We start from the raw sequence: 21,181 nt of genomic DNA, 5'->3' as shown, positions 1-21,181 counted from the left end.
GGCTACAACCCTGTCTCACTCTCTTCCCAACCACTGCTTCCCTTTCATGCCCCTCGACTCTTATAACTGCCATCTTGTTTCTGTACAAATTGTAAGTAGCCTTTCGCTCCCTGTATTTTATCCCTGCCACCTTTAGAATTTGAAAGAGAGCATTCCAGTCAACATTGTCAAAAGCTTTCTCTAAGTCTACAAATGCTAGAAACATAGGTTTGACTTTACTTAATGTTTCTTCTAAGATAAGTTGTATGGTCAGTATCACCTCACGTGTTCCAACATTTCTACAGAATCCAAACTGATCTTCCCTGAGGTTGGTTTCTACCAGTTTTTCCATTTGTCTGTAAAGAATTCATGTTAGTATTTTGCAGCTGTAACTTATTAAACTGATAGGTCGGTAATTTTCACATCTGCCGACACCTGCTTTCTTTGGGATTTGAATTATTATATTCTTCTAGATGTTTGAGGGTATTTTGCCTGTCTCATACATCTTGCTCACCAGATGGTAGAGAGTTGTCAGGACTGGCTCTCCCAAGGCCGCCAGTAGTTCTAATGGAATGTTGTCTACTCCCAGGGCCTTGTTTCGACACAGGTTTTTCAGTGCTCTGTCAAACTATTCATGCAGTATCATATCTCCCATTTCATCTTCATCTACATCCTCTTCCATTTCCATAATATTGTCATCAAGTACATCGCCCTTGTATAGACCCTCTATATATTCCTTCCACCTTTCTGCTTTCCCTTCTTTGCATGGAACTGGGTTTCCATCTGAGCTCTTAATATTCATACAAGTGGTTCTCTTTTCTCCAAAGGTCTCTTTAATTTTCCTGTAGGTAGTATCTATCTTACCCCTAGTGAGATAAGCCTCTACATCCTTACATTTGTCCTCTCCTCTAGCCATCCCTGCTTAGCCATTTTGCACTTCCTGTCGATCTCATTTTTGAGACATTTGTATTCCTTTCAGCCTGCTTCATTTACTGCATTTTTATATTTTCTCCTTTCATCAATTAAATTCAATATTTCTTCTATTACCCAAGGATTTCTACTAGCCTCCTTCTTTGTACCTACTTGATCCTCTGCTGCCTTCACTACTTCATCCTTCAGAGCTACCTATTCTTCTTCTACTGCACTTCTTTCCCCAGTTCCTGTCAATTGTTCCCTTATGCTCTCCCTGAAACTCTGTACTACCTCTGGTTTAGTCAGTTTATCCAGGTCCCATCTCCTTAAATTCCCACCTTTTTGCAGTTTCTTCAGTTTTAATCTACAGTTCATAACCAATAGATTGTGGTCAGAGTCCACATCTGCCCCTGGAAATGTCTTACAATTTAAAACCTGGTTCCTAAATCTCTGTCTTACCGTTATATAATCTATCTGATACCTTCTAGTATCTCCAGGATTCTTCCATGTATACAACCTTCTCTTATGATTCTTGAACCAAGTGTTAGCTATGATTAAGTTATGCTCTCTGCAAAATTCTACCAGACGGCTTCCTCTTTCATTTCTCACACCCAGTCCATATTCACCTACTATGTTTCCTTCTCTCCCTTTACCTACTCTCGAATTTCAGTCACCCATGACTATTACATTTTAGTTTCCCTTCACTACCTGAATAATTTCTTTTATCTCATCATACATTTCATCAATTTCTTCATCATCTGCAGAGCTAGTTGGCATATAAACTTGTACTACTGTAGTAGGCGTGGGCTTTGTGTCTATCTTGGCCACAATAATGCGTTCACTATGCTGTTGGTAGTAGCTTACCCACACTCCTATTTTTTATTCATTATTAAACCTACTCCTGCATTACCCCTATTTGATTTTGTATTTATAACCCTGTATTCACCTGACCAAAAGTCTTGTTCCTCCTGCCACCGAACTTCACTAACTCCCACTATATCTAACTTCAACCTATCCATTTCCCTTTTTAAATTTTCTAACCTATCTGCCTGATTAAGGAATCTGACATTTCACGCTCTGATCTGTAGAACGCCAGTTTTCTTTCTCCTGATAACGACATCCGCTTGAGTAGTCCCCGCCCGGAGATACAAATGGGGGACTATTTTACCTCCGGAATATTTTACCCAAGAGGACGTCATCATCATTGAACCATACAGTAAAGCTGCATGCCCTCGGGAAAAATTACGGCTGTAGTTTCCCCTTGCTTTCAGCCATTCGCAGTACCATCACAGCAAGGCCGTTTTGGTTAATGTTACAAGGTCAGGTCAGTCAATCATCCAGACTGTTGACCCTGCATCTACTGAAAAGGCTGCTGCCCCTGTTCAGGAACCACACCTTACCACATGTTTATCTGGCCTCTTAATAAATACCCCTCCGTTGTGGTTGCACCTACGGTACGGCCATCCATATCGCTGAGGCACCCAAGCTTCCCCACCAACGCCAAGGTCCATGGTTCATGATAACAGTTAATTTTGCCCAGAAATCATTGTATCATTTTTAAATTTTGTGGCACTGACAATTTTATTTATTTATTTTGTGTTCCAACAATCCAGGTTCGAAGTAAATCACAAGGATATGGAATATGTCAAATTGTACATATTTCGGATGTAACTACATAAATATTATAAAATATACAATGTAAATAAGGTGTCAAATAAGGACCATACATCTAGTTAACAGAGTATTGTGATACACTAAGGCATGATCAGATAGAAGATAATTTACATAATTACAATAAAAGATGCAATTTAGATAAGATATCAGGTAAAATATTCAATTAATAGAATATTGAGTTACACTTAGGAAGGATCCATAATATACAGAGGAAGCAAAAGTAACTAAGTAAAACAGCAAATACATACATGAATACAGCAAACCAAATTACTATATTTAAAAACAAAGATAATGTGACTTACCATACGAAAGCACTGGCAGGTCGATAGAAACACAAACAGACACACAAATACACACAAAATTCAAGCTTTCGCAACAAACTGTTGCCTCTTCAGGAAAGAGGGAAGGAGAGGGAAAGACGAAAGGAAGTGGGTTTTAAGGGAGAGGGTAAGGAGTCATTCCAATCCCGGGAGCGGAAAGACTTACCTTAGGGGGAAAAAAGGACGGGTATACACTCGCACACACACACACACACATCCACCCACACATATACAGACATATATATGTATATGTGTGGACGGATGTGTGTGTGTGTGTGCGCGAGTGTATACCCGTCCTTTTTTCTCCCTAAGGTAAGTCTTTCCGCTCCCGGGATTGGAATGACTCCTTACCCTCTCCCTTAAAACCCACTTACTTTCGTCTTTCCCTCTCCTTCCCTCTTTCCTGAAGAGACAACAGTTTGTTCCGAAAGCTTGAATTTTGTGTGTATGTATGTGTCTGTTTGTGTTTCTATCGACCTGCCAGCGCTTTCGTATGGTAAGTCACATCATCTTTGTTTTTAAATATATTTTTCCCGCGTGGAATGTTTCCCTCTATTATATTGAAACCAAATTATTATATATTTATGATAGTGAGATTAAAAGTATTTGTAAAAAAACTGTAAATTTAGTGGTGGTATTCATTTTCTCTCATAAATTCATTGACCATATAAAAATATTTCTCTATTCATCATTCTTTCAGGATTTATTTGAATTTTGGTAATTGTTTGAATTTTTGTAATTGTTTATGCAGACATTTGATATGTGGTGGGAGTTCATTAAACAGCTTAATGCTGGGTAATAAGTTCCTTTTTGCACTTTTCAATTTAATGTGTAGACTATTTTTGGTTCTTGTGTTGTAATCATGATATTCACTGTTGTCTTCGCATGGAGAAAAGTTTTTACAGACAAAGGTCAGCAAGGGAAAAATGATGGACACCACTCATTACTCTGATGGCTCTTTTTGAGCAGTGAAAATGTTTTTGTGGGACGTTGGTTCCCCCAGAATATAATAGCATGAGACATTATTGAACGAAAGTAGGCAAAGTAGGAAGCCTTAAAAATATCCACTTCAGTCGCAGAAGCAATAATTCATAGAGTACATTAGATCACTAAGTCTTTTATAGAGATGAAGGATGTGAATAGACCAATTACATTTGATGTCTATGTATGCACCCAGGAATTTTGTATCCTCAACTTTTGTATTGGTTGATCTCTACACTTTATGTTAATTTCTTCGAGATTTCTTTGTGGCATATGGAACCTCATATAATGGATTCTATCTGCGTTGAGTGAGAGACCGTTTAGCAGAAAACCAATTTAAAATTTTAGAGAAAACTTTGTTTGTTGTTTGTTCAAGACTGTTGTCAGACAATTCAGCAATGAGAATTGAAGTATCATCTGCAAAAAGAATAAAATTGCTCTTTGGATCGGAACAAAGAGGGAGGCCATTAACGAAAATAAAAAATAGCAGTGGACCTAAAATTGGGCCTTGGGGCACCGTGCAACTTAAAGTACACCACTCCCATGAGGAAGGTTCTCCGGAAGAGCCATTCGGCTATGGTCTGCTTTTGGTCCTTTATGTAAGACTGAAGCCACTAACCAACAGTACCACCTAGACAATAATGTTGTTGCTATTGTGGTCTTCAGTCCTGAGACTGGTTTGATGCAGCTCTCCATGCTACTCTATCCTGTGCAAGCTTCTTCATCTAACAGTACTTACTGAAACCTACATCCTTCTGAATCTGTTTAGTGTATTCATCTCTTGGTCTCCCTCTACGATTTTTACCCTCCACACTACCCTCCAATGCTAAATTGGTGATCCCTTGATGACTCAGAACATGTCCTACCAACCGGTCCCTTCTTCTTGTCAAGTTGTGCCACAAACTCCTCTTCTCCCCAATTCTATTCAATGCCTCCTCATTAGTTATGTGATCTACCCATCTAATCTTCAGCATTCTTCTGTAGCACCACATTTCAAAAGCTTCTATTCTCTTCTTGTCCAAACTATTTATCGTCCATGTTTCACTTCCATACATAGCTACACTCCATACAAATACTTTCAGAAACGACTTCCTGACACTTAAATCTATACTCGATATTAACAAATTTCTCTTCTTCAGAAATGATTTCCTTACCATTGCCAGTCTACATTTTATATCCTCTCTACTTCGACCATCATAAGTTATTTTACTCCCTAAATAGCAAAACTCCTTTACTACTTTAAGTGTCTCATTTCCTAATCTAATCCCCTCAGCATCACCCGATTTAATTTTACTACATTCCATTATCCTCGTTTTGCTTTTGTTGATGTTCATCTTATATCCTCCTTTCAAGACATGTCCATTCCATTCAGCTGCTCTTCCAGGTCCTTTGGTGTCTCTGACAGAATTACAATGTCATCGGTGAACCTCAAAGTTTTTATTTCTTCTCCATGGATTTTAATACCTACTCCGAATTTTTCTTTTGTTTCCTTTACTGCTCGCTCAATATACAGATTGAATAACATCAGGGAGAGGCTAAAACCCTGTCTCACTCCTTCCCCAACCACTGCTTCCATTTCATGCCCCTCGACTCTTATAACTGCCATCTGGTTTCTGTACAAATTGTAAATAGCCTTTCGCTCCCTGTATTTTACCCCTGCCACCTTCAGAATTTGAAAGAGAGTATTCCAGTTAACGTTGTCAAAAGCTTTCTCTAAGTCTACAAATGCTAGAAACGTAGGTTTGCCTTTTCTTAATCTTTCTTCTAAGATAAGTCGTAAGGTTAGTATTGCCTCACGTGTTCCAACATTTCTGCGGAATCCAAACTGATCTTCGCCGATGTCGGCTTCTACCAGTTTTTCCATTCGTCTGTAAAGAATTCGCGTTAGGATTTTGCAGCTGTGACTTATTAAACTGATAATATTCCACCTTTTTCAAAAGAATTTGGTGGTTTACAGAATCAAAGGCTTTAGAGAGATCACAAAAAATACCTAATGGAGACATTTTTTTGTTAATGGCTTCCAAAACTTGATTATTAAAGGTGAAATTGTTTGCTCAGCACAAAAACCAGTGTGAATCACTTATTGACTATTGTTAAGGATATGGTGAAAGTTGAGACGGTTCATCAATATGTGTATATGCTTTGTCTGGATTTGAAATATTCACATGTTCTAATAGCATCATTCAGTGTTTATTTATGTACCACTTCATTGGATGCTACAGGTGTAATGAAACCTAGCTCATGCACTCTGTGTATCTAGGCTTTAACTGGTGTCAGAGGTATGCTGCAAAAACCCAACTGTGAGGATGATTTAAATGAAATGGATGATTGAAAACATTTTGTATTCCCTACTTTGAATTTAAACAATTGTTGGTGTTTTGTGTCTGGCGTACTGGATTGCTAAATGGAATTGATTATCTTCTTTAAACTTGAATAAGTTAAAATATCCAAACAAAAAATATTAAGTTTTACTGACAAAATATCTAAAAGAAGTGCTAGTACTAAAGTTACATGGTTACAGCTTACTTTGGCATTGGTTGGCCTCTTAATGGGATCTTCTGACAACTGTTGGTGATGACCTACTGCTGAAGGTGCATCAGTGTTGTTATATGTCCAAGTTAATCATGGACACAGCTTCTATCATATTGACTATAAATTCCATCTCATTTCTATTAGTGGTCAGATTGATCACCAATTTGGATGGAGGTCCTATTGTAGCTGGTAGTGACACTAAAGCATGCACAGGCATGTTGTGCCATTTTATTGGTGCCAGCCAATTGAATTACATGCTGCCCCAGTGGTCAGACTTATGAAAGTTGAAACACTTAACGTCACCCTCATAATGTTGCTTCTAAAGGATATTGAAGGAGTCAGAACACAATTTTTATGATTTATGATTGATATGGCATGACAACATTGAGGACTACTGCTGTTAGACGTTGCTATTGCTAGAAATTGACAATGCACTACACAATGTTGTCTCTGGGCACCTACCAATGTTGTGGGGGCAGTTATATTAATTACCTTATGTACCATTTGTGTCCTTGGTAGCAGGATTGCATGAAATAACAGGCTTGTGGTGGAAAATCCAGGTTATGATGATGATTTACACATGTTGTCAATTGTTCTGCAGTGTCACTTACAAGATAATTTGACTTTGTCAATGCAGTTATCAAAATTTGACTGATGGATGAATCTGATGTTCCCAGCACCCTTACATGTTTATCAGAGGATAATCTAGATCCCACTTCACGTATAAGAGACTGTGTATGAGACATATGAACAATTCATCATAAAATTTGTACTATCTGGATAGTTCTTATAGTTGTGCAACCTATGCCATGACCTAGTTATTTGGTACAATGATTAAATTTGAGCCTTGTGGTTAAGCTGTGGGTTTTCTGATGTTAAAGGCTAGGCAACAAATCACAAATTTCAGAAAATTCAAAGGATCTAGAATCAGTAGATTGCTTTAACTGATAATTTACTACTTGAAGAAAGTAAGATAGCACTTTAACAAATAGCATTAAAACACTTGCCCTGCACTGAAGGTGGCATTGATGTAGGTAAACTTCCCATCTTTCTTCTATTTCACTGAAATTGACATTGCACCAGTACTGTGTTGCTAACTGATGTTGTTTCAGTAGCTGTTTTAGCTGATGACTCCACTCTGATGCAACCATAGCTGTTGTCAATGCTTTTGTTGTTGCTAAGTCTGTTGTCTCTTATACTGTTCTAACTATTGTATCCACAAATACATCAAATATGCATGCATACTAAAACAGTCTCTCAGAAGTGTTGGAATGTCACCTACCAATGGCTTCATATGCAACACTGCAGTGTCTGACAGAGCATCAGGACAGCCCTCTTATTGTGTCTGGCTCATCACAGAGCTGCCCTTTGGAACATTATCTGTACCCTGAGTGAGAGAGTTTGAAAACCCATGACTAGTAGACTGACAAAGCCTCTGGTATCCCATCTCCATCATAGGATACTAAATGATCCACACCCAAATCCAGTTTACAATTATAAAATGAAAAGCATGAAACAGAAGTGCTTCTTTCCCAGTTCAGTGGCTGACACTAAGAAACATGCAAACATGAAAGTGGAAACTCTTCCAGTGCTACTTACAGTTGAACATTGTTGAAACATGTAACAATATACATTAAAGTTTTTCATAATTGGAGCACCAAGGATGCTTTTGGGACCAACTATGTTCTTTATTTGTTGACATTCGGTGGTAGTTTGTTGTTTGCACCTTTGATCTTTTGTAATTATCACAATAAACAATATTGATAATCTGTGCTCCTGGCAACATGGCATACATGTTTTATATCCATTAGTAAGTCAGCTTTATAATCTCTTAAAGGACTGATTGGTATCAATATCCAATAGATATATGCATCTGAAATGTACTGTATGCCACAGGTACATACAAACTGCTGTTATTTTTGGTCATGGACACCATCATTTTGTCACATTTTCATTATATGCAGTCCAGTCACATTAATGTGATCGCTGTCTGTTTTTAAAATCATTGTGCAATAACCACTCACAAATGGCAGGTGGCAGCACTAGCAGTGGAGAGTATATTATATAAAGCATGTTATGGGAGCGGGGGGAACGCAGAAACAAAAGCAGTCATTGTTGTCACAATGAAGAAACAGAGTGATTTATCTGACAACCAAAAGGGCATGATCATTGGCTTTTGGACAGAGGGCAAAAGCATTTCTTAAATAGCTAAGTTTGTAAACTCTTCACATACTGCTGTGGCTAAAGTATACTGTGCATGGCAAAATGACACTATCCAAAACTGTCACCAAGGCAACTTTGGTGCACAACAGGCCATAGATGACAGGGCTGAATGATGGCTGTGGAGGTATGTTTAAGAGATGAATAGACATGCAACTATTGAGCTTCTGACCTCCCAGATGAATTGTGGGGCTACCAACAGTGTCTTCTCAATGACCGATCAGTGATTGTTGTTATGTATGGACCTCCACAGCAGGCAGCTGGTTCATACACCCATACTGCCAGTTGTTCATCAGTGGCAAAGGCTGGAATTTCCATACCATTTGTGCCAAATTTCACTGCGCTGTACTAACGGATACATTCATTGTACATCCCACATTGATTTCTGCAGTTATTTCAGACAGTGTTGCTTGTCTTTTAGCAGTGATAACTCTACAGAAAAGCCACTGTTCTCCATCATTAAGTGAAGTAATTGTCCTTGGTAGGAGGTAATGCCTGAAATGTGGTATTCTTGGCATGCTCTTGACATTGTACAACCATAATGATGTTGGACACCTTTTCACATGAATCACCTGAGTACAAACGAAAGCTCTGCCAATGCACTGCCCTTTTATACATTGTGTATGTGATACTACCGCCACCTCATGACAATTGTCATCTCAGTGTATTGCTTTCTCAGGAGAAAAGCATTTACAGAATCAGTACTGACCTGCTGTTGGAATCCTATTTCCAGAATGATGGTCCAATGTTGTGTTGCTATTTAATTTCCCAAAAATTTTAGAGACCATGGTAGGAAGGAGGGAGCTGGTTTTTAAATAGAGAGTCGCTAACTTATGTCCCCCTTTATAAATGGATGTTACTACTGCATACTTCAGTCTTTCAGGTTATAGCCCTTGGCTCATCAGCTGGTTACAAATGTAACTCAAGGAGGGAAGGGCACTACCAAGTCAATGCAAGTTTTTAGTACTTTGGTTGAAATATTATTGTATCCACATCAGTTACAGTGGCCTAATGATTTTGGTCATCTAAAAGATGATTTGCCAAAACTGATGTCTGGTAGTAGAAAATTCAGTGGATTTCTAAGTAAATCTAATGGCCATGCTTTCAGGAGTCCTTTTTTGTCCTGGTGTTTTCAGCTACAGGGAGGAAGAAGCCACTGAATTTAGGAACCAGTGATCCGAGTTTAAGATCATTTCTCTCACTGCTACTTTCAACAAGAAGTTAAGTATCATTTGCATTGCTGATTCTTTTTTTCCTTTTTGATGTAGTAGAAGTGTTGCTCATAATGTCCCTTTAATTCTTGGTCAGAACTATCCCTCTGCATCAAATACAGCTCTCTTCTGTACCTTGCACAAAATACTTTGGTCCTCCATGTTAGCAATACCTTCTTCTAGCTTTTATCGTAATTGTTCCTGTACCATTAAAAATGAAAACTGAATTAATAATGTTGAGGAATATTTTTAGGAGAGAATTAATTTCTCATGTACTGTGTGCCCTTGGTAATTTCTTCCCATCATTCATGCCGTGAATTCTCTCTGAATATAGTAACTGAGTCAATAATTATGATTTTGTGAAACTCTATGCTTCAGTTTTGGTTAAACCTGATTGATGGGGGTGCTCTATTGCTATCACCTTACCATCGCAGTCACGTATATTTAAGAAGCAAATTATCAGTTGTCATTGCATTACAGCCTCCTATTCTTGTTGGTAATAATACTTTTTGGACCAAACCTTAGATGAACATCAGGAACTGTTAAGTGCCTTGATCATATATATCCAATATGAAGTCAATATCAAAGTCTCCACATTCAGTTACTTCCCTTTATTTCTACTGTTATGTTAGTATGCTCTCTGTATCCATATAGGTGCATCTGTTCAATTGCAGTAATTTCCAAATGATATTCTGCTATGTGTAGCACATCTGAGAATAATATTCCATATTATCAAGAAGGAGAACCTTCAGGGATGTGGATGAGCCAAGGTAAACATTAATAAAAGAACTGTATTAACAATAACCTGTCATTGTGCTGCTTGATGCTTTGCACACTTTTTCCATCTAAATTTACTTAAGTAAATTAGAAGGAAAGCTGGTATTTTGGGAAAAAAGCTTCTGCCTCCTCAGTTATACCAGATAGCTGCCGTTTATCTGCTATTGATAGTATAATATTTACTTTATTACAATGGTATTTTACAAAGGAAATATTGATGTAGTGCTGTAAGTATCAAGTGCAATTTGCAATAAATACTACAGTATTTGTCATAAAGCCTTACAACAAACACTGATATGTGTGATGTAACTAACAGAAATTTTCAATTATTGACTCTATATGTTCATATAATTTTTAGAAAGAATGGCTAATGAGATATGTTTGTTTGGCTAATGAGATACGTTTATTTGGTTGTTTGGTTCTTTCTTTTTAGTTGTCAGGGATTCTCAATTTCATACTTTACACCAGAAAGTAACTTGTTGATTATCTTCCCAAGAGAGTACATACTCCACTCTGTATCCTAAACAACAAGGCAAGGTCTACATGAAATTGTGTCTTGTATTGTGATTGTGTGATTCACAGTTCAGCTGAAACTGTTTTTGTTGTTAGTACCATTAACATTTAAGGTGTCATTGTGTAAGGGAAGTGAGTGTAAGAATTCCAAGAGCAAGGTTTCTGCAAGATATATGGTAATCTACTTCATACAATATTCTTACTGTTCGCTTCTGCTAAATAAACACCTGATTTACTTTACTTGCACTGCTTGAGAAGGTAATTCCATAAAACAACAGGGAGTGAAGATGTGTGAGATAAGCAAAAATTTAGGTCACCACCATGAGAGATGCTTCCAAGGGCAAAACATATTGAACTGAGCTTCTTGATTAGTTTATCAATGTTTGACACAAGTTTAACCTGTTATCCAACTAGAAATAAAAGAATTTTATGTAGTGTGTTTCATTCAGTGCATAACAAGATTGCCTACTTCTGGTGCTAACATGTCAGTATTGCTAGTCTGAAATTCTATAAAATGTGTCTTTGTGAGATGAAGGCCTAAACTGATTACTGTAAGCCAGTTCAGCTATCATCTGAGCTGTGTCTCCCATGGACCCTGATTAGTATGCTTGTGTCATCAGCAAACAGTATTGTCTTTGAATTGCTCTTTAAAGTCATAGGAAGTTTATGTGGATTGAGAAAAAGAGGAATTCGACATTTTATGTTCCTCCATTCTGAGTTTAGTTTCTTGACTGTAGCACAGTTTGTCAATGAAATCATCTGTTTATGTTATGAAAGTCAGACACCATCCATGCAAGGGGGAAGCCATTAATATAATAGCCTTTGATTTCACCAAAAAAATTGTGATCTACACTATTGACTTTGGCAAGATCACAAAATGTACCAACACGATAAATTTTTTTTAACCCTGCTAGCACTTCATTTTTGAGGTCTTGTATTGCTTTCTCTGTGAAGAAACCTTTACAAAAGCTAAACAAGGAGGTACCATAGTTAACAAGTCCTGATCAGTATTTTACCACAGTCCACTTTCTCAGCATTTTAGAAAGGATTGCAAGGAGCACTATAGGTCTGTAATTGGAAGTGGTTTACTTATTTTCATTTTTATAGATTGGCGTTCCTACAAAATATTTAAGTATGTCAGGAAACATGGTAATCCTATCAAGTCAGCACAAGATTTTAACTTTCTGCTAGAAACACCAATAGTCAGCAGAATTACCACTTTTTAGTGACCTACTGAATTTTATAATGTCTTTAGAGGCTGTAATTTTGAAACTGATCTTTTTTTTCCACAACTAAATCTAAGGTGACTGTATTTGGTAGTTTACTAATAGGAACTAGATTTTAATGACAAGTCATATTTTTTCATGAACTTCTTTAGGGTGAATTTTACAACAATTATGAGTGAATAGTGTAGAAAAGTGTATTTTTATTGTGAATATAAAGTCATATTTAGGATGGGATTGTCACACTGCAAGATCAGTATGCAGAAGTGGGGACCACTTCTTTATGAAGCAAATGTGGTGAAGTGAAACATCCATACCACCTTCTGCCTTGTTGCTTGCTGGGTGAAACTTGTACACTATAAGATCTATTTAAAACTAATAACAAGGCCATTTTGACCAAAGTTTCTAGAAAAAAACCTCTCCAAGCAGGCACATAAATAAAAAGAGTACCATAAAGACAACAGAAAGAAGTGTGATATTGTGGATGTATGGACAGAGGAAGTGTGGGGATTTGGGGGGGGGGGGGGGATGTGAGGGGAAAAGGGACGAAGGTAGCGATTGAGGCCAGAAGGATTGCAGGCTGAAGAATGTGTTGAATAGCAGGCATTTCTGTGTGCAATGTTGCTGTAGGCTGGGACATTGGAGAGTGTGTTTAGGGAGACAATCCAGATAAATCACATGTATTATTAGCAACAGTTGAATAGTTGACTATTGAGCTCAGCACCACATTCTGTGATTGGATAGTCAAACATATCCTTGATCAGATATGTATGTACATATGCTCAACTTTTGTTAGCTCAGAAATAATGTTACCCCATAAATAAATTTGATAGCATTTATAATGTCTCTAAACAGTGTTGATAAAAATAGTAAACTACATGAATAAGAGTAATAAAAAGACATGAGGAGTACTCTTTTCAGTGTTTGTCAATGTTGACGATGGGTTGTATCTACAAAGGAACAATACATAAGTCTGCGGATTCTAGTATATTGGCAGGAACTGGACACAAAAATTTCTAAGCCATATAGTAACATCAAATTCATTTAATAATTTATTTGTGTGACTTTTTGTTACAGAGGAGTTGAATCGTGCTGTGTGTTGGTACCTCACTTGTGACCGCTACTGGGAAGATTCTCCCAATGATTCTAGACATTTTCCGTGGGGCCTTGTCTTTGTGTTGGTCATGGTGCTTTCTCTTGGTATCTGCCTCTGCTACTACATAATATGGGTTCTGTTTGAGTAAGTATGAGCTCAGATTGTTGTGTTTGATACTTATTGAATAAAACTTGATGCAGTCTGCAGCAATAGTTATTGAGAAAATAACTGTTTGCGTACTTTTGAATTTGCACGTTATCCTTTTCTGAATTTCTCCACAAAGTTAACAATAAACAGCAAATACATACAAACATAGCATATACTGATCTTCAAACAGTTTAATATGACCTCTGACTGCAGAGCAATGTGGTAATTTTTACATTCACAAATCTTTACCAGAGGTAAGGTAAGTAATAAGTAATAGAAAGAAACTACCCAAACCTTTGAATAGAACCAAATTAGCTCCCAAGCTGAAATTCAGCCAAACAATGATGGTATAATTGGATTGGATATTCCGCTCAGCTGTTGAATGTGCCTTACCTTGAAACTTCCTTGCAGATTAAAACTGTATGCCAGACTCGGACTCAAACTTGGCACTGGGTGATTATAATAAAAGTGTGGCTACTTACAGAGGTCCAAAGCAGGCTGCAATCATCGAATGGCAGCAAAACTTGGTAGATGTGCTAATGTGTTAATGCAAAACCAATTTCCACTGGAAAAACATTAGTTCCAATTTTGGCCACCAGGTGCAAATCTTGTGCTGTACAGCGTCTCGTTGATGTCTCTGGTGCTCATATTGAAGAAACTGTGGAAGTGGCAGTTCATAATAAAATCAAAACTATGCTTTTCTCACTTTCTTGATTTGTTGTCTTGCAGGTAGCATAGCTGTCTTTCCCTCTACCACCAAATTTGGCACTTCACTCATTACTCAGCATTGTGTTTGTCACTCCTGAAGATGTTAATCTTTTGTGCTAATGAAATATTGTAGGAATTTCACAACGACATCCGATGTCTCCCCTAGGTCCATTTCTACAACTAGTCCATCGAGTAAGCCTCAGGCAACATAAGTTTAAAAATGATGGTGTAAATATCTTTCCTTGTCAGTATGCAACAGGGTTTTTTTTCTTTCCACAAGTGTGATTTGAACTTCTTAGACTATCCTCTGAGAACAACTGACTTTCAGAATTACAGATGAAGTAAGCACAGATTAGAGGCACTAGAGACAGAACATTGACCAGTAATACAATTTATTTGATAGAAAAGTGGTAAGAGGAAATTTAAAGAATGGTATGTTCTTTATTGTTTTGATATGATGTGGTAGATGAATTTAATCTCTCTTTTGTTAATGCTACAAAGGATAGGATTACCACTGGTAATCAGAAGTGCAAATCTGATGCTAACTCTGCTTATGCTAATCATGTTTTACAAAACTGTGCAAATATAGTGACAACTTGTATCTGGAAAGAAACAGAATTATGTGATATTTTTAAATAATAGCAAAACTGAACTATTCCAAGTCTGAAGATATCTATGGTTTGTTAAACTTTGTGGTTAAAAATAATAGAGTTAATATTAAATCCTCTGGGCACATTAATAATTTAGATCTTAGTTAACACTTGCTTTCCAAAATATTTAAAAATACATAAAAAGGGTGACAAATCCTGTACTGATACTAATAATTATCATCCAATATCTCTGGTTAATATAATTTAGAAAATAATTGACTGTTGTATACAAATACCAGAATTTTACATTTGTCAAATAATGATATCCTGACAAATTCTAAGTATGGTTTCAAGTGGTTTTTTTTTTAAAAATCAAGTCAAGCTAGTTGCTGTAAGTAAGACATTTGGTTTTGTAAACTACAAAATATTACTGAAGAAACTGTGGTGTTGTGGTACTAGGAACGTTTCTATATTAATAACAGAAGAAACTACAACAAAGAAAAGTCACAATTTCTGAACGTTACTAAAGGGCCTTCTAAAGGATTGGTGCTTGGAGCCAACACTACTTACAGTATTTGCAAATGATAAGCCCCATAACATGCCTTGTAAATCTGTGCTTTATGAAAACAGTGTTCATAAATTCTGGAAAATGTCTGAACAATATGAAACTATAAAACAGAGAGTACCTTAAGTTATTGAATATCTGGTTTAAAGCTAATGAATTATCTATTAATTGTGGAAAGACCATGAACATTATTTTCAGTAGTACCTGACATTTTCAGGAAGAAGAGAAGCAATCTCAAACATCCCTAAATATAAAATTTTAAAAATGATTTACAAACTCTTACCTGTTTATATCACATGTAGATAACTAGTTTTGATTGAAAAAATTAACCATCTTGGGATCTGAAAAGAATAAGCAAACAGAAAATTGCTGTAAGTGATACAGTTTTTTTTACATGAATATGTATATTGTGTGTCTGTTGTCCATTTCTTCTACTCATGTTGTTTTTATATTCTTACTTTTATAGGGTTAGAAGCAGCTGCTCTTCTGCTGATGTGCCCTATTTTTAATTAACTATTGCATTCATGCGATTCCAATCTCATACATGAATATTCATTTCATATATTTCTTTATAAGTATGCTTCTGCTATTCAGATGCTGTGTTTTATACATTTTACATATGGTAACACTAATTTCTCACCAAATTTGGTATGTTTTATCTCTTTACTTATGTCTGGTGATAAAAAATTTATGGAATAACATTAATTTTAAAAAAAACTGTGTTAATTAAAGCAATTTTCTGTTTGATTATTCTTTTCAGATCTGAAAATGGTCAATTTTTTCAACCAAAACCAGTTGTATAATTATTATTAGCTAACTGTGATCTAGACAATTTAAAAAATGTTGTATATAAAAATAATTATTTTTCATTTTATCCAATATTGACACCAAATGCCTATCTGTTAAATTTCTTTGTTTATATCTTGACTTGAAATTAACTTTAAATAGTCATACTGAATATACAGGGTGTTACAAAAAGGTACAGCCAAACTTTCAGGAAACATTCCTCATACACAAATAAAGAAAAGATGTTATGTGGACATGTGTCTGGAAACACTTAATTTCCATGTTAGAGCCCATTTTAGTTTCGTCAGTATGTACTGTACTTCCTCAATTTAATGGAGCACGTTATCATGATTTCATACAGGATACTCTACCTGTGCTGCTAGAACATGTGCCTTTACAAGTACGACACAACATGTGGTTCATGCACGATGGAGCTCCTGCACATTTCAGTCGAAGTGTTCGTACGCTTCTCAACAACAGATTCGGTGACTGATGGATTGGTAGAGGCAGACCAATACAATGGCCTCCATGCCCTCCTGACCTCAACCCTCTTGACTTTCATTTATGGGGGCATTTGAAAGCTCTTGTCTACGCAACCCTGGTACCAAATGTAGAGAGTCTTCGTGCTCGTATTGTGGACAGCTGTGATACAATACGTCATTCTCCAGGACTGCATCAGCACATCAGGGATTCCATGTGATGGGGGGTGGATGCATGTATCCTCACTAATGGAGGACATTTTGAATATTTCCTGTAACAAAGTGTTTGAAGTCACGCTTGTACATTCTGTTGCTGTGTGTTTCCATTCCATGATTACTGAGATTTGAAGAGAAGTAATAAAATGAGCTCTAACATGGAAATTAAGCGTTTCTGGACACATGTCCACATAAATATTTTCTTTCTTTGTGTGTGAGGAATGTTTCCTGAAAGTTTGGCCGTACCTTTTTGTAACACCCTGTATTTGTAAATGGTTGTCATGTATTATTTAAGTACTAGTAAACAACACGAGTTGAGCCAATTGAACCTCCTGTTGCACCGCCACATGGAGGAGGTTGGTACAGGAATGCAACTGATGTTGAACCTTCAAGAGCAACCACCATTTGTTTCATCTTTTTGTATATTTTAGTTTGCATTCGAGCCTTCATGTGGAGGAGGTTATTCTGTAGTAGTGCCATGAGCATGCATTGACCTCAAATTCCTCATGAACTTAAAAAAGTCACCAGCAGAATGTTTTCATATGTAAAGGAGGTGTTTGGTGATAATTCTATACCACATGCATGAGTTTTTTAATGGCATAAACAATTTCCAGAGGCAAGTCAAAACTGAAGAAATGCTGTTTTTTTTCCAAAATCAGGGATGTTATCATGACTAAATGGGTGCCCGTGGGTCAAATCATTAATCAGAAATACTACAAATACAAGTCCTAATCAAGTTGATGGAAAGAGTAATGAAGAAAAGACCAGGTGCGTGAAGAATGACACACGGAGTCTGCACCAGGACAACACACCAGCCCACAGTGCCTTATCTGTGAAACGAGTTTTAGCAGACAAATGCATTCCTGCACTCGAACATCCTCCTATTCACCAGATTCCTGTGACGTTTATCTGTTCCCAAAATTGAAAAGTGTATTGAAGGGAACACATTTTCAGTCTGTTGAAGAGGTAAAAGCAAAAATGACAGTTTTGTCAAAGAGGGTGACAATGGATGATGTACAGCACTGCTTTGAGCAGTGGGAGACAAATGTTGAGTGGTGTATAGATATGAGAGGGATATATGTTGATGGGAATAAAAGTTAGTTGTAACTTCGTTCGCAATAAATCAAAGTTCTGAGACCAGTTTCATTACTATTTATTTGTCACACCTCGTATGTGTCTCAAAACTATTGCTTAGTCCCCCTTATGTTCTATTTTGCTGCCAATTAAAGCATGGTACCCTTTTGTATAGCAATTCTGTAGGGGCTGTGTGAAGAAAACTGGTAGAAAAAGGTCATCTGGTGCGTGTCAAGCTTAGAGCAATCTGTACAATGACATAATACTCATCAAGCATTAATCATGATTATACCTAGAACTAGGCTGAAGGAGACACAGTGTATTTTGAATGTTTAGGTGGAAAGTTATTCAATACATTACCTTCAGACACACACCACATCTCACCAAAAGTATTTAAAAACAAAACACAAAAATGGGTGATAGTAAAGAATTTTTAGACACTTGAAGAATTTGAAAACTGTTCAAAAGATAATCTTAATTATGTAAATGTGTAATGTAAATACTGATGTTTGACTTTTTCAGTCAATACTAAAAATATGATATGGAGATAATAAAACAACTCAACAAACAGTGGCAGGAGAAAACATATAAAAGAAGTGGAAATGCACAAGCTTTCAGAGCCAGTGGCTCCTTCTACTGGCAGAAAGATTGGAGAGAAAGGAAGAGGGATGAAGGAAAATGGCTGGTGAGGTTTAAGAAATGGGAACAGTCGCAGAAAAGTCATCCAGTATCCCAGGTGAGAGGAGACTTATTGGAAGGAACAAGAAGGAAAGACTGTAGGTAGCAAAATAAGTCTTTTCTTCTCATCCTGTCCAATAAGTCCCCCTGACATAAGGTTCTGGGTGACTTTTCCATAACCCTTCCATTATCCTAAGCCTCACCAGTTCTTTTTTGCCTCTTCCATTCCCTACAGCCCTTCTGCCAGAAGAAGAAGCCACTAGCTCCAAAAGCTCACACATTTACACATCATTTATATGTTTTCTCACACCACTGCATACTGAGTGGATCTTTTTTTAAATCTATCCATATTATATTTTTGAACATTGATTATTTTTGTTTTGATATATATAAATCAATATTAAGCCAGTTATGTTTAATAAATCAGGAAGCAAGATACTAAAAAGGTTTTTTTTCCATTGTCAGAAAATGGTTCACATAGACTGAAACTAATAGCGCATTTCAATAAAGTTTTTATGGCACCTGATGGTGTGTACAAACATGTCTTTCACTGAAGTACGAAACAGACCAGAAATGCTGCCCAGTACTTACTTCCAGGAGACATGTCAGTACTGCCGACAGACACACAGAAAATTACACACAATGTCCTTGTTTTTGGAACTGCCTTTTGCTCCCTTGGGAAGGAGAGAGGGGGCCTGGGGAAGGTTAAAAATTAAAGATCACTCACTCATACACCAGGGAGAGAAGGACCCAACTGATGTGAGGAGGAGGGGAGGTTTTTGTCAGCATTTTTTGTGTTCTGTGATTTCCAGTGTAATCAACAATACTTCAGAATAAAAATAGAAGAATAGCTACAATCAGTTCAGTTACTGAAATAAACCTTCAGTACAAACATTTAATATTATATGCATTTGAAAAAAGGACATTAAAGCCATCATTACCACTAACTACAAGTATTGTAATCAAGGAGGAGACGGGGATGCTATTTGGTTGTACTACTTACGGAGAAGATTTATTATAGCAACAACAACATGGAGATCTTGTTTCAGACTGTAGAATAAACATAAGAAAATGAAATAATCACATTGTTCACGTTCAACAAAGTAAATATAATTTTGAGTGATTGCTTAATTTTCAGAAAATTCAATGACAGAGCAGTGGGAGTAATCAGAACAATAAACATTGTTATTAAATTAATATTAGTTAGTTAGGTCAGAAAATGTAAGACAGCAATGGATGCAATACTCACACAGTTCTGAAACAATGTAAGACCATTTGCACCATGTTTACCTGCATCTCTAAATTATTATATTTTTGCATGCACCTTCTGTTAATGTTGGAATCTGCTTGAAAATTTTTTTCAGGATATGAAGAAGAAGCTGACTTGGTTATAACGTCACCTTTAAGAAAGTTATTTAACAATTTAGGATGCAACAAGTTATGTAACTGCTTTTCATAACTGTGATAAGTTTTTTCTTTATTGTTCCAGTTCTGATGACCAAAGTGTTGCCAGCACAAGTGCCACTGCAACGGCTACTTCGTCTCCAGTGCATCATGCAAATTCAACTAATAGGCCTTTATACTCAGAGGAATATTACACAGTTCCAGAAATAAATGATATGGGACAAAATGAACATTATATTTATGTAACATATCCACCAGAACTAAAAAGGAGATTGTTAGAAAGGTTAGTTTGGTCTGGGTGCATATAGAGAAAGCACAAGCTTTGTTGTATTTATGTAAGCATCTCCATCATTGCACATAACATACAAACCAAAGAAAACTATCCACGTAAGACTTTAGTCACATGCATGGCTTGTAACATTATGCTGCATACTGCATGAAGGAGTTGCATGTACTTTCTGTTTGTCTGTACATAAAGGAGAAATTTCAGAAATGGTTTTATTAAGTTTACCACAGCTTTAATTTTGCACAGGAATTTACACTATCTGTGTTGATTAAGTTTGTTTTGTCCAGTCAAGACCAACAACAACTGAAATTCATCTACAATTATCTGTCTGAAATACTCTCAGCAACAGAGTTTGTACTGTACAAAAGGAAAAGATGTTGCTACCTGTAATGTTTATAAAATAACTTTTTGTACAATTATGTGAATTTGAATAAGAATGTAAAAGTTGTGTTATCAATAAAACACATGTGTTTGTGGACTCTTATAGTAATGGCCACTGAATTTGTTTTCTTCAAATCTATTGCCAAGTGACTTATATGAAAAGGTAAGGACCAAAAGTTGGTTGTCACATCTTGATGCAATTGCCATCCCAACAATTCACATTGAATGTGGTGAAGTTAAGATATTTGAGATGACATTCTGCTTGTAGAGATACTAAGCTGTGCAGTCAGGTATTTAAAAACCAAAAAAAAATGTGATTTTTCTCAAGTTACTATTCTCTACAGAATGAAATTGTCTTACAGATCCACTGCAGCAGCATGATGCTTATATTTTCAATTACATCAGAAACAATCATTTATCTAATTGAAG

The 21,181-nt window shown here is 36.6% G+C and overlaps 1 protein-coding gene across 1 annotated transcript in view; it reads left to right on the top strand.

Moving 5' to 3' along the window:
* Positions 1-21,181, top strand: part of LOC126485090 (uncharacterized) — a 157,112-nt gene that overhangs the window by 72,963 nt on the left and 62,968 nt on the right. Inside the window, exons 7-8 of the mRNA XM_050108696.1 lie at positions 13,420-13,582; positions 20,171-20,368. Of these exons, the coding sequence (XP_049964653.1) occupies positions 13,420-13,582; positions 20,171-20,368 (361 nt within the window). The remainder of the gene's footprint in view (positions 1-13,419; positions 13,583-20,170; positions 20,369-21,181) is intronic.

This window comes from Schistocerca serialis, chromosome 6 (genome assembly GCF_023864345.2).
Source record: "Schistocerca serialis cubense isolate TAMUIC-IGC-003099 chromosome 6, iqSchSeri2.2, whole genome shotgun sequence".
NCBI lineage: Eukaryota > Metazoa > Arthropoda > Insecta > Orthoptera > Acrididae > Schistocerca > Schistocerca serialis.
Note: the sequence above shows the minus strand (reverse complement) of the source record. Positions and strands in the feature narration are given on the sequence as shown.